Source organism: Macrobrachium rosenbergii, chromosome 1 (genome assembly GCF_040412425.1).
Source record: "Macrobrachium rosenbergii isolate ZJJX-2024 chromosome 1, ASM4041242v1, whole genome shotgun sequence".
Taxonomy (NCBI): Eukaryota; Metazoa; Arthropoda; class Malacostraca; order Decapoda; family Palaemonidae; genus Macrobrachium; species Macrobrachium rosenbergii.
The window spans coordinates 16,625,927-16,640,206 of record NC_089741.1 but is presented as its reverse complement, the minus strand read 5'-3'; the positions used below and the strand labels follow the sequence as shown (position 1 = coordinate 16,640,206).

The 14,280-nt window shown below is 38.4% G+C and overlaps 1 protein-coding gene across 1 annotated transcript in view; it reads left to right on the top strand.

Annotated features, from left to right (window-relative positions):
• The first annotated feature begins 754 nt into the window (after positions 1–754).
• LOC136839590 (complement component receptor 1-like protein) overlaps positions 755–14,280 on the top strand; it is a 44,442-nt gene continuing 30,916 nt past the window's right edge. Inside the window, exons 1-7 of the mRNA XM_067105870.1 lie at positions 755–995; positions 1,635–1,722; positions 2,900–3,024; positions 3,653–3,880; positions 4,303–4,503; positions 5,004–5,119; positions 8,843–8,942. Of these exons, the coding sequence (XP_066961971.1) occupies positions 755–995; positions 1,635–1,722; positions 2,900–3,024; positions 3,653–3,880; positions 4,303–4,503; positions 5,004–5,119; positions 8,843–8,942 (1,099 nt within the window). The remainder of the gene's footprint in view (positions 996–1,634; positions 1,723–2,899; positions 3,025–3,652; positions 3,881–4,302; positions 4,504–5,003; positions 5,120–8,842; positions 8,943–14,280) is intronic.

The window sequence follows — 14,280 nt, the reverse complement described above, 5'->3', positions numbered from 1 at the left end:
GGACTTAATTACGCGTGAGTACCATGAACTTCGACAGGTCACTCTGGTTTGGTCTGCATGGGAATCATAGTTTCTAATGTGCGCCTGCTGCTACAACACACACACATTTCACATTGCAGATGAATGTGAGGCATCATATGGAAAACCTACAAGGAATCTGTCAGTTTCTTTTATTAATTATTTGATTTATAGTTGTATATTTATGTTTATTTATTTACTTATTTATCTACTCTTATGTATTTTGCACAGATTTAGAATGAAAGAATAAGGTTAAAATGAATTAGCCTAAAACCTCTAATAAACGCATTTTTACACATTTCAAATTTTTTCATAAATCTAATTTGTGAACTGTGCCTTGCTAGAAAACAACACTGACAAACAGACACCCTTCCATGCTCCTGAAGTGAACTGCAAAAGTCAGTGTGAAGCAAAAAATTCTTTCAATTTTGCCTTTAAATACTTAATGTGAATAAAAAATGAGCGTAAAAGCTTGCCACCCCTCCATGTTACTACCCACCAGTAACATCAGGGCTGATATTGTATTTAAAGAGAAATATTTCTTTAATTTTGAAAATAAATTATTTAATGGTGATTCATTCTCAAATTTACCCAAAAAAATTATTTATTGAACTGGCGTTGGGGTTTTAAAGGAAAGTGGTTCAGCTTTTATTTTAGAGAAAATGTTGGTCCATCTTTGAAATTAACAAGTCGACAACTTTCCAGACAAGATTTTCTTAATAAAAACAAATGCCCCATGTCGTTCCTCTCAACAGTGCCCTCATGTTACAGAAAAAGAAACTGGAATGGTGGCTGGGACTACCAGCCAGATGCAATCATCAAGTCAATGGCTAAAGAGCCGGGTCAGATGGGAAGCTACCGATACGCAGCAGTATTAAAGAATGCAGTCAACGACATAGTTATAAAATCGGCTACAATGCGGTGGGAAGAATTCAACACTACCAAATATGCTGCATGTCAGCTTTACGGGCCCACACGTAAGTCAATATTAAGAAAACTCATGTTATGAAGTTATATTTCTGTACTCTTTTCAAAGCCTAGCCTAAAGTGTAGTCTGCGTCTTACTGAATCGCTGGTTGACCACCATAATCATAGAACTGTTTCAGTAAATGAACTGCTAAAAGTATTTTTGTAGTTCTCACTTTCTAGAAGATCCATTGCCAAGTTTTCCAAGATGCATTTACTTATGACTCCCGTTTTTGCTATAGAAACGATGCTCCTTCTTGGAACCATTATGAGGAACCTTTGATGCCTTGACAGCTACAAAGCACTGTAGGTAGAACTTGTAAAACCTCACTTGTCACTGGTTCAAAGAATTTAAAGCTTTATTAGCCACTTACTCCAGAAGTTCAATATTATATATATATACTCGTGTATATATATATATATATATATATATATATATATATATATATATATATAATTTTTATATATATAATATATATATATATATATATATATATATATATAATTTTTATATATATACATATATATATATATATATATATATATATATATATATATATATATATATATATATATATACATAATATATGTAAACTTATAATAGATTTCCAGTATGCCCAACTAAAGATATGATCTTTCAAACTGCTTAGGCTGTGTGCAGAACGCTCCTCCAGCTTCTGAAAATATGATGCGAGTGTGGGACGGTGCCGTGCATTTAAGAGCAATCATTACCTACAGGTGTGTGAAAGTGTTTCACTGAATAAGTTACTTAGTCACCTAGGCCCGTTTTAGCCATGCAGAATAAGAATAAAGTAAACTAAAAAGTAAATCAGATGTTCAAAGGAGTGTTTCCTTACATGCTCACCAGTCATTCCAGTTATCAGTAACTGATTTACATTAGCCCCGTCAACTCCTGCACCATTTAATTCTGCCTCTCACCTGTCGTCTTCATTCTGCAATCCTACAAATCACCTGCTTCATTGACATAGATCTGTAACCCCTTCCGGTAAAATCTCGTCGTTTGTATTTTTATTCTGAGATCTATTTGCTCATTGGCCTATCTCTGCTTTATATGTCTCTGCAGCTTCTCCCAGAAAGAATTCCTCACATTCGTTGGCTCTCATCCTTCCTTTGCACTTCAAACAGTCTCATTTTTCTCATAACTCCAGATTTCACTGTCGCACAATCCACTCATTCATCCTTCCCTCAAGCCTGCACCAGTAAACATTCCTCTTTGGCCAAATGACCTGGTCCTTCGACTTTTAAGCTCCTGTGTCGGGTCTTGGCTGACTTTTTAATCTTTTAACATTATCCCATTGAACACATGCAGTTCCCTTTTCCAGGCCTTAATTTCTTTTTACTAAATTCATCAGTCTTTATTATAATCATTCTCACATTCAGACCCTTTCTTCTTCAGGTGAAACTAATCTTGTATTTTCACTCAAACTTCAAGCAAATATGAACAGATGTTTCTCAGACCACTCGTCTCGCATATTTAGCTAGCTGTTTTCTCACCTTTCCCTCTTTACCATTTATACATTTGGATATTTTTTATTAGGAAGCCACATATTCCTAAAAATTTAACCACTTTCAGAGCATTTGCATAAGGCTTTCCATTCTCGTTTGCTCTTTCCACTCTGCCCCTACGAATACATCATCAGCCTTGATATTAAGTCAACCTGGCGCAACCGCCATCTCTCCTTCACGAAAATTAGATAAGTAAAAATTCAGACTTGACGTATTGCCCCTACCCCAAGTTTCAGCAACACAGTCGTTGGACTTTCACGTCCATTCAATCTCCATGGCAAATACCAGAGCATTAACTTATTCAAATTTATTGCAAAGTTAACATCGCAGATTACCGAATAATCCCAAGACACAACAGCAATTAAAGACTGCTAAACTTTATCTGTAGGTGCTATCCTGGATACTTCATGGACGGGAGTGTCACTTTAACACAACAGGAGTTCAGCTGTCGAGGGCAGTTGGGAGGTTGGGTCTCCGCGCATTACGAACTTTTCAGTTGTAATATCTTGAAAGGTAAGTCTCTCTCTCTCTCTCTCTCTCTCTCTCTCTCTCTCTCTCTCTCTCTCTCTCTCTCTCTCTCTCTCTCGTAACTTTTCGAATACATTTCCGCCCTGCCTCTTCTATCAATTATGATAAGTTTGTTAAGCAATCATGTTTATAAAAATTGCGTAGAAATAAGAATAAATCTTATCGATGTGGTCTAGCTCTTTTTTTATGTAAACCCTGAATTATAAAAAGAAAACCTTGAACTGGCTAATAAGACCCCATAACTAATTTGGCCACATTAACGTCCTAAAAATCCTACTTCAAAGTACTCGTGGAATAAAACTTGAAATTATGTCCGAAAAATACACTCAGTATGCAAGTATTTCATATGCTGATAAATTGCTGGTGATCCTGTACCTAACATGGTCACCTGTTGATTCAGAACTACAAAACCTACCTCGAACTATTTTCCAAGGCCAACAGTTAAGAGTTCTCTCTGGATTTCAGACAGTAAGACGTTCTAAGGTGACTGGATTGTAGAATTCAGCGCTTTTAATAAATAAAGTTTAAAACAAAATAATACATTGAAATTGTTGCATGCTTTAATCAGTTAGTACTTATATTTCTATTTTTTATTGACTACAATCCTATCCAGTGTGCTCAAACGAAAGCATTCAACTTTCGAGAGGCAACATGATAGTCGTAACCTCTTCTCCGAATTTCCTGGCCCTAAATTCGACCGTCACCTACATCTGCCCTCCCTCCATGTCAATGGGGAAGGGTGTAACCGCCATGAACTCGACCTGTGTCGAAAATAGTTCCGAAGGACAACCAGGACCCCCAACATTCTCGTTTCAGCCAGATGACATTCCTAATTGTAACGGTGAGGCTTCGGTATATGTCTAAAGGTGCTTATGTAACTCGCATATCAGAAATAGTAGCGCAAGATGAACTATTCTCGGCCATCGAGTCTGAAAGTTTCATGATCATAATCTGGAAACCTACTACTCAACAGTGTGCCTGATTTCATGTACATTTTGGTAAGCATATGAAACAGTTGTCGCAGATCCAGAAACGAAGAATGTCACCAGTTACAGTCGAATTTTAGGTTCAATGAATAAGTACTCTAAACGACAGCTGTTTTGTAAACTGATCCATACAACTCTTTCCTATCTTTACCTTGTCATTACGAAATCGGATGCACTATTGGCCAGTAGGTTGCCGGCTTTTATTGTGCGGTTCTGGTTGTACTTTTTGTTAATTTTTTGTGATATTCTTAATATGATTGCTGCGCTTCCATTCCAGTGTGCATTGATGACCCTAACATAGCAAATGCTATCTCCAGCTGGGATAGGAATACAGAGTATGTGATTAATGACAGAATAAATCTCACCTGCACTTCGGGTTTCTTCTTCAATGACACTGCCGATGCGAATACTGTCAAAGAGATTCTTTGTACAGAATTGGGTTGGTTTCCAGGCGCAACGGATCTAATGTGTCGTCCAGGTAAGAGATATTTTTGTGTATCTTTTGTTGGTTTTAGATTTACTGTAAGAGTTAGTGGAGCGAAGTGGTTAATAGATTACCGAGTGTTAAGTTGTCATTGCACAGCCAGAGTTTGTTTCTAATTTCTGAGTTTTCACTTCCAAAAGGCCATGATGTTTTTTAGAGATGAGTTAAAGACATCTGCATCTTTCCAGTGGTCTCTTACAAGATTTGTATTTGTTTATTATGAATGATTTTTTTAGTTGAACTTCATGAAGACTGATGACCAGATGGAACTGTCCTTTGCTTCCATTTGTGTTAACGTCTCCTTCATTCAATACATATTTTTCATTTTTATCGATTTATGATTCTGTTCACACTTTTCTTTAGTGCTAGTGTAACTCTTCCGTCAATTGAATATCACCTTATTCATCATATTATAAGAACGAAAATTGTTACCCACATAGCTGCAACGAAAAAGAATAGTAGTGAAGTCCGTTATTGACTTTTGCAATTTTTAGGCTGTACAGACCCTTTGCCGAGTGCTGGGCCTAACATGAGCATCCCTGAATTACCCCAAAGAGACTTAGGCACTGAACTCACTTACACCTGCGACCAGGGACTCTTCGTTCCAGCGGCAAGTACTGTTTTTGGTATTGTTTTTACTTTGTCTTTTCGTTTTTGAGTCTCTGAGATTCTTGTGTCCAGTGGATATATTTCTTTATCGACGGTAATTTTTAAAACCATATTTTCTTCGAAATGAAGAAAAATAAAATGCTTATTACAAGGCTCTGTTAGTAGCTGCCGAAAAAATTATTTAGAGCCTTAACGCGGGCGTGTGTGTGTGTGTGTGTGTGTGTGTGTGTGTGTGTGTGTGTGTGTGTGTGTGTGTGTGTGAGAGAGAGAGAGAGAGAGAGAGAGAGAGAGAGAGAGAGAGAGAGAGAGTTGTCCTTTCCTGCACTGGTGTGGTTGCATGTTGTCGAGTTTTAATGAGAACAGCAATACGTACCAATTTATACTTGCTTAAAAATTTTCCACATTTTCTGTCAGTAAAAAGGTCCTTTGTATTTTTTCCAAATCATAGTTGACAAATTCAACTTCAGTTACTTTAAAAGCCTATTAAGACTGAAGAAGACAAGTGCTGAAGTAGGCAGAAGCTTCTCTGTAAAAGATTTTATGTAGATTTTCTTAAGATTAGCTGTGGACTCTTCATTCAGCACATACTGTACTTTCCAGAGCTTTGTCCACAAACAGAAAATTAACTTTTCAAGGATTACTTTGCAAAGCTGGACAGTCTTTGTATAAACTACAGATGAACCTGGACAATGCTTATGTCAAGTTGTATTGTCATGTTCGTAAAATCTCAGAAAAAAATCTCATTGAAACGTAATAAGTAACCAGTTAATATATAATTAAACTTCTCGAAGGAATTGAAGAACTAATGGTTGGAACTTACAATGGAACGAAAACACCGTAATACATCTAACAAAAGAAACCATGATAAAATCACGATATGTTGGTCAAAACTTCAGAAACTTAAATCTAACCCTAGATTTAATTCAACAATCAGTCCAGGAAGCCAAGTGACTTGATAAATTTGTTTTGACCAATGTTTTATATTTCCAGTAACGCCTTAAGTCGTGTTTCTTACTTCTTTCTCTTGTACCTGAGTTTTTTTTTTTTTTTCTTGCCTCGATGATGATCCCTGCATTTGAATGCGGCCAAAATCTGTTAAAAGTTGCTCTTGCTGTTTGATTTAGCTGGCCATATGCCAACACGGGCTCTTGCTCCTTGAGCAGCCCTCAGGTTTCCTAACCGGTCTATGCATCGTTATTGAATTAGTGTTCTGTAAATTTGAGTCAGCTTCCTTACGGCATCCTTCACCCAACAACAGAAGACTTTGTTTGATTTATTAGGACCTATTAGGATATTGTCGGAGGTTTGGGGGAGGGGGGACAAAGAGGTCAGTTTCCTTTGATTACTGTTTTTTGTCTGTGTTACAATTATAATTATCATTGTTGTTATAACTGCTGTAATGAATACATTTAAAAATTCATATTATCAGTCTTAGAAGACCATAAACTTACAAAGCAAGGCTTCTCAGTGTCAGATGTCCACAAGTGATGAAGAGAAAATGGTATCAAGAAACCAGGAAATAAATATTGGTCAGTAAATGACAAAGCCTAAACTAGCTAATGCAGTGTCCAACTGGGATAAGAATGCAGAGGACTTGATGACAGGAAAAATTTCACCTGCTTCCAGTTTCTTCTTCAGTGACACTACCGAAACAGATATAAATGTATACATGTTCAAAGAGTAATACAAGTAAGAAAGACCAAACTGATTGTGCATGACTGTATTAAGTAGCATTACGGATGTTAGCACCACTGTGTCTGTAGTCAGATTATTTGATCAGCAGTTAAGATAGTTTTAATACAGAAATAAGAGAATCGTCATATCTATATCTAGATTATTTGGGTCATGAGTTTAACTGGGCACTTGTTTTTCTCGGCATGTCTGCTTGTGTTCAGCGCATACCAAGGTCCGCGGAAATGTGCAGAAATGAATGGGTCCGAGGAAGGAGGAGGAGAGAGAGAGAGAGAGAGAGAGAGAGAGAGAGAGAGAGAGAGAGAGAGAGGGAGGGTAATAATAATAATAATAATAAGATTTATTTCAAATATTTACATTAGCTATTCTGTATCTTACATGGATAAAATGTATTTCAATGCAAGAGTTACATTTCACACTACTTACAAACTTGAATGAACACCCTAAAAATACAAAACGAAACGTAGCCTGTAATACATAGTGTAGTACACTGTAGTATGTGTAATTTTATTTAAATGTGTAAATTAAGCATCATCTTGATTTAGAAAGTTGTACTCTTGTTATAATTCTGGGAATGCAGTGATATTACAATATGAAGAGTAATCAGCCTACAGGCAAAATGTGCTTCTTTAACGCTGATTTGAAAGAATTGATATTAACTATTGTTTTTTATACCTGTTGATAGCTTATTCCAAGCCAAAGCAGCTCGGTATTTGTCCTTGGTATGTAAAGGTCGTTGCTATTTCTTGTTGCCCTGTCACTTCTAAATCTAACTGATGTCAGAGGAAAAATGCATGCTGGTAATAAATTGTTTAATATTTTATAAAATAGTAGACATAAGTCGTACTGTATTCCTTGTTCTATATTTAGCCACTCTAATTTCTCTAAAACTGGGGTTACATGGTCGTATTTCTTTGCTTTCCCATCAATCACTTTTGCCGCAAAGTTTTGGAGTTTTTGTATTCGATGTTGTTGTTTAGACGTAGTACCCCAGACCTTCAAACAGTAGTTTACTATGTTTTTTGCTCATTTCATGATCAAATCTGTCTTTTATTCAGTTTAGGTAAATTAGTTTTCCATTCACTTTCCTACCGACTTCATTTATATGAGCATCAAAAAGTATGTACTGATAAACTCCAAGGTTTTTTACATGGTCACTTTTTCTAATAGCATAGCCATTAAAATTTACGACTATATTATCAGGAATTTGAGAAATGCATTGCCTCCAGCCAAGGAAAATATATTGAGTTTTAGATTCCTTTACATTTAATCCACTCGTTTGGAAATAATATTTATCATTATCTAAGATGCTTTCAGCTCTTGAAATTAACTTTTGTAATTCTTCTGTGGTTCCAGTGATTAGGATTTGACTGTCCTCTGCATACTGTATTAAAAGAAAATTCTGTAGTGAAGTAGACATGTCACTGATATAAACTGAGAAAAGAGTTCGTCCTAATACTGATCCTTGTGGGACTCCAAACTGTACTGGTTTAGAGGAAGATATTGCATCGTCTATTCTTATTGACTGATATCGATTATCCAAATAATTTTTGAACCAAAACAGGTCGATTTTTACTTGTATGCATTTACTAAGTAGGACATCATGGCTAACGCTATCAAATGCTTTAGAGAGATCTAGCAATATAAGAAGAGAGATCTTTTTTTCTTCTGTGTTATAATTATTTTTGTGATCTTCATCAGTGCGGTTTCGGTTGATAGATGTGGTCAAAAGCTATGTTGCATTTGTGATGATAAATTATTTTCTTCAAGATATTGCATGAGCTGAACTGAGACTGTTTTTTCTAATATCTTAGATAATACTGGTAGAAGTGATATAGGCCGATAATTTCCGACTGCATCTGGGTTATCGTTCTTGAAAAATGGTATTACATGAGATGGTTTCCAGTCGCCGGGGTAGAGAGAGAGAGAGAGAGAGAGAGAGAGAGAGAGAGAGAGAGAGAGAGAGAGTCCTACTGTATGTAATGAATCCTTCTGAAAAATGAAATATAACAAAAAGATCTGTTGCCCACAGGCACTGCCAGATGCAAAGTCTAGTGTCATCATAACTTGCCTAGAGAACAGCACTTGGGGAATGGAGCCATTCAAAGCAGACGACTTGCACTGCGTAAGAAGTAAGTGGTTAAGTTCTTAACTTGAAGTTTCTTCCTCTTTAAGAACGTCCTTCCTAAACTGATGCTTTCCTGTTGGGCTTTACAAGTTCACTTGCCCAAAATGACTTTTGGGACTTATGAAAGAAGTACAGCTCTAAGGTTCATATCGACTTTCACACGGGTGTCAGACGTGGCACAGGTTCATAATTAGGCCCTGTTCACACACGGTGGCCGCGCGGATGCTAAGGCCCTGTTCACACCAGGATTAATAGAGTATTAATAGAGTACAGGGTTAGTCCGCTTCTGACCAAAATAAGGACAATCTCGCGCATGTCGTCGTGTGGCTGCATTTGGTCGAGGTTAAGGTAGAGAATGATCGTCAGTCAGTATTTGACCCTAAGAGAGTGAAGAACAAGGAAGCTCTCTTAACCCGGATTAAGGCTGTCAGCCCTATTAATCTCGACGAACCGGCCAGTCCTAAACAGAAACATCTCTTCTCAGAGAATTCAAAAGAGAAAATATGCAAAACTATAAAATAGCCTTTAATTCAGCAGTACCTGGAGATTAACGAGGACCCCTCTCAACTAAGGTCGTGAGAGAGAGAGAGAGAATGTGTGTGGGCAAACATTTCCCACAATGACCCTTCATTTCCTTGTTTTCCTGGTTTTCTTCTATGGTTGCCTACCAGTAACGTCACAAACATGCGCAGTAACGCCGGGACGGTCTAACCCTGTACCCTATTAATCCTGGTTCACACGAGGCGGAAACCGCGCAGATGCAAACCAGTATACCTTAGTTTAACCAGACCACTGAGCTGATTAACAGCTCGCCTAAGGCTGGCCCAAAGGATTAGATTTATTTTACGTGGCTAAGAACCAGTTGGTTACCTAGCAACGGGACCTATAGCTTATTGTGGAATCCAAACCTCATTATAACGAGAAATTGATTTCTATCACCAGAAATAAATTCCTCTAATTCTCCATTGGCCGGTCGGAGAATCGAACACAGGCCCAGCAGAGTGCTAGCCAAGGACGATACCAACGTGTCCAATGAAAATTCCCGCGCGGATGCAGAAAGTGGTGACCGTACACATTACGGCGGTTATCCGCGCTGTTCATTCAGTAGTAATATGAAAATGGAGGAAATAACATGCGTACAATGCTGTATGTTCAAGAGACTGTATCCAAAACTGAGAGAAGATGAACCCAGATTCTTTATTTCTTTCTGAATGACCATAAAATAATTTGACGATTTATTTGCGCTGAATAAGGATGATAGTTCATCAAATAACATAATGCAAAGTGTATTCATCCATACGTAATTATGAATACATACACCCACACACATATGTATGTACATATATATAATATATGTATATGTATGTATATATAAACATGAAGATAAAAAGGCCCATAAAACACTATTTGAACGTTGCAACCATATATGGTTGCAACGTTCAAATAGTGTTTTATGGGCCTTCTTATATTCATATTACACTGTGGTATTACAGTAAAAGACGTTCATATATAAACATACATATATAAACATAATGGATATATAAATTATATATATTTACATATATATATAAATACACACACAAATATAATATATATATATATATATATATATATATATATATATATATATATATATATATAATATATATATATATATATATATATATATATATATATATATATATATATATATATATATATATATATATATATAAAACACAATCACATGTGGAACAGAAATAAATTTCTGACTCACATCAGGATCGAACTCAGGTCTTTCAATTAAAAACCTGGGTTCGATCCTGATATGAGTCAGAAATATATATATATATATATATATATATATATATATATATATATATATATATATATATATATATATATATATTTGTTACGTAGGTCATTCTGCTAATGCATTTAATAATTAGTTAATTGGATTTATATTGCCTTGCTTTATGTATGACCCATGTAGTTCTGCCAGTTAAGGCTAAAATTAACTGTAAAGGACAGGTATTGAATAGATCAGGTCACCAGTTAACACTAGTTAACAAAGAATAGAGGTTTATTCATAACCACATGAATGAATTCAACAGACTTACTGAACATTAGTTTCAACAAAAGTTAAATAAAATTAAATGGATTATTTACAGGAGCTAGCAGCAGCTCAGAATATTAGCCCTACTTAGGACAAACCTCAATGCTACATAGACAGGAACGCAACAGATTTATGTGCCTCTGAGACGCTTATAATATAAGGCAATTAATCGCAAGGTCGAATTGAGGCTTCTTGGTACTGATGATGCAGATTCTTCTCCAAGAAAGAGGATTTTGTTCAGGCCCAAGGCATACACATTTCTAGAAAAAAGACATATCCAGATAATGATCTTGCATTACTGAAACTCTCACTCGTCATTCCTTAATCACAAGGGGATGATTCTTATGTCAAAAATAATGCTTTTAACACCATGGAGGATAAGTTATGTGACTTCACTAGACAACAGTAATTGTACTTAATAGATGACTTCTTAAATGGGATATGTTTTACTAGGATTTCTTAGTCAGTGGCTGTTTAAGAGAGGAAAATTTGAACAAGGAAAAATGAGTTTCAGTCGAAGGGAAAAAGAACTGGGAGTAATTGTCAAATCAGACTTACCGCTGAGTTAGCTAATGCAGTGATCAGTTGCATGAGATTCATTGGTCCATTGGAATACCAATTTTCTCCCTCGTTTTGAACAAAGGAGAAGAACAAAGGGTTGCTTGGAAGACAGCTTGGACATGTCCATGCTCTGTGGCCACTGAGTGGAGAGTCTTCTGATGCTGTGGCAGCTTCTTGCTGTTTTCTTCAAAACTCCTAGCCAGGGCCTGACCTGAAATGACAATAGACTCGCCATAACACAGGATAGAGGAAATTGGGTTTTAAGAACTGTATAACTAAGGTCTGGTCTAGCAAAACTGTATCCTGCTATGACTCTCTAAGCTAAAAGTCTCACCCATTGGCAAATTTAATTTGAAAACACTGCATCCCACTCGCCTTTCCTCACGCAAGAAATCTATATTCTTCCTAGCTTTAACTAGAGAATTAATTCTATTCTACTAAGAGGCAAGAAAGAGAGGTCAAACTGAATATTTATAATGGCTTCCCCCCTTAAGAAGGCATTCACTCCATTTCAGGCGTGAAGGCCTGTACTAAGCAAGCTGTTTGCCTCGATTACTTTACTCTTTTCCTTGAACAGATTTTGCCCTTGCAATGCGGCTAGTTAAGGATCAACCTGACTCTAGAGTGGGATATGAGCTTTAATAACTTACTTTCTACAGAATCCTAACACTACTCAAAGGTGTCTACGGATATTTACGTGCTGCCTCTGATGATCGTGACATTTAGTCCTAGACAAATAGTACATTCAGTTGTATCTTTTATGACATAACCTATTATAACACTGCCGCAGCACCAACATAAATGACAATGAACTAGCTAAATTACAATATTCTTACAAGTATACAATTTCTTACACTAGAATGTAAAATTGTAGTGAACAAAGTAGTAATCTGGAGTTCCTTAAATTAGTTTTTATACTGGACAGAGAGAGGAACCTATTCCTCTTCAGTTTTATATGAAAAATGCTTTCCTCGGCTGAGGTATTATGCCATGCGTGTCATGAGCTCAGTGGCTCTATTCACAATAGTAATGATTACTGGTTTATCAAGTTGTACTTACTTACTGCTACTAATTACTTACTTAGTTGCTGCTACTCATTACAAGATTTGAATGACACGGTTAATACTACTACTGGTGGTCTAGGCTGTTGCTGAGGCAGAGATCATGCTGGGCAGGAGCCAGGATCACTCTGAGATGTAAAGGCACTGTGCCAAGAAGGCACAAGTGCCAGGGTGAGCTCATGGCTCTGGCAACTACTTGGCTCTCTCCCGCCCCTTCTTCTTCTTCTTCGGGCTCCTCCAAGGCCTATCTATGACAGGCCTACGAGGTGTTGAGGGCACCGACTCTGGAGAAAGACCAGAAGGGCTATCAGGCATGAAGTCAAGGGTAACATCAGAGGCTACTGGAGGGCTCTCTGCTCCAGCTGCGGCAACAACTGAAGCAAGAGTGGTCTCAACCTCTGCGTCTGGAAAGGCCAGTTCCTGGTCTCCCAGAGAAGGTGTAGCAGCTTGATCCACCAGAGGTTCATCATCTGGGGATGGATTTGGTGAGGAAGAAGTAGTGTCGGGTGCCGGAGGCTCACACATTGCTAGGATCGATGCTGTGAAGGTTTCTGGATCTCCCGTAGGAGGATACGTGTCATGATCTGGATCTGGCACCATGGTAGGGCCAGGCACAGGATCCAGTTCTTGTGGTGGTTCAGCGTCCGAGACGGAAGGAGCATGGCACTGCTCAGAACTTGCAAGTGGCACTGGCAGAGATTGAGGGTCTGGCATGCCTGATGAGGGATCATGAGGTGCAATACTTCGTGGATGGCTTGAGTTGGGCTGAGACAGAGATTCCTGTCCCAGCTGGAGATCAGAACCTCTTGGAGATGCATGATTTTGGGGGTCTGGTGGGCGTTGCTTATTAGGGCAGCCCTCCCAATTAGTGGAGTGGCCTGTCACCTTGCACGCTCTGCAGCGTTACTGCTGCCCTTTAGTGTCCTTCCGTGCAGAGGGAGGACTTCATTGGTGGCCTTCCTTTTGTGAAGAGGGAGGACTAGGCCTGGAATTGCACATAGTGTGCCCCTTCCGTCGACCACTTTGGGGGGACAGAAGGTATTTCTTCTTTTGGTGGCACACCAGTCAAAGTGACTGTGCTTGTGGCCAGTGTCCCTACAGTTGGTGCCTCCATTGTGGAGGCAGCATGGCTACGGAGTGGCGTTGGGGAAGGGCTTCCCCAGAGGAGGTCCCGACCCAACAGGAATTCCATTCCGGGCCTGATTCCACTCACTACACCAAGGTGGTGAGGTAGCTTGCCCCAAGGTGTCATGACTTGGAGCTGAACTGTGGGAATGGATTTGGTGTGGCCCTCTACCCATTTCATCTCCCACCGAGTTTTTGTTAACCATGGCACTTGGGGCCTGTCAATCAGGCTAACGTCTGCTGCAGTGTCTACTGTAACCGATAGGGCCACTGGCTGGCTAGAGCCATCAAGGGGTGCCACCAAGATGGACTGGGTATCCGGTCTCTTAGGGTGAGGCATCTTCTGTGGCCTAGCCACGGAGAACATGGTGCTTATCAAGTTGACGAACTTAGTGGATGGGACATGATTTGGGCAGGCCAGATGTCCAGCACTATAGTGGCTGGAAGCACCACAGGATCAACAAGGGCCTATTGTGGGGGCTGGGTTACCTACAGTGGCC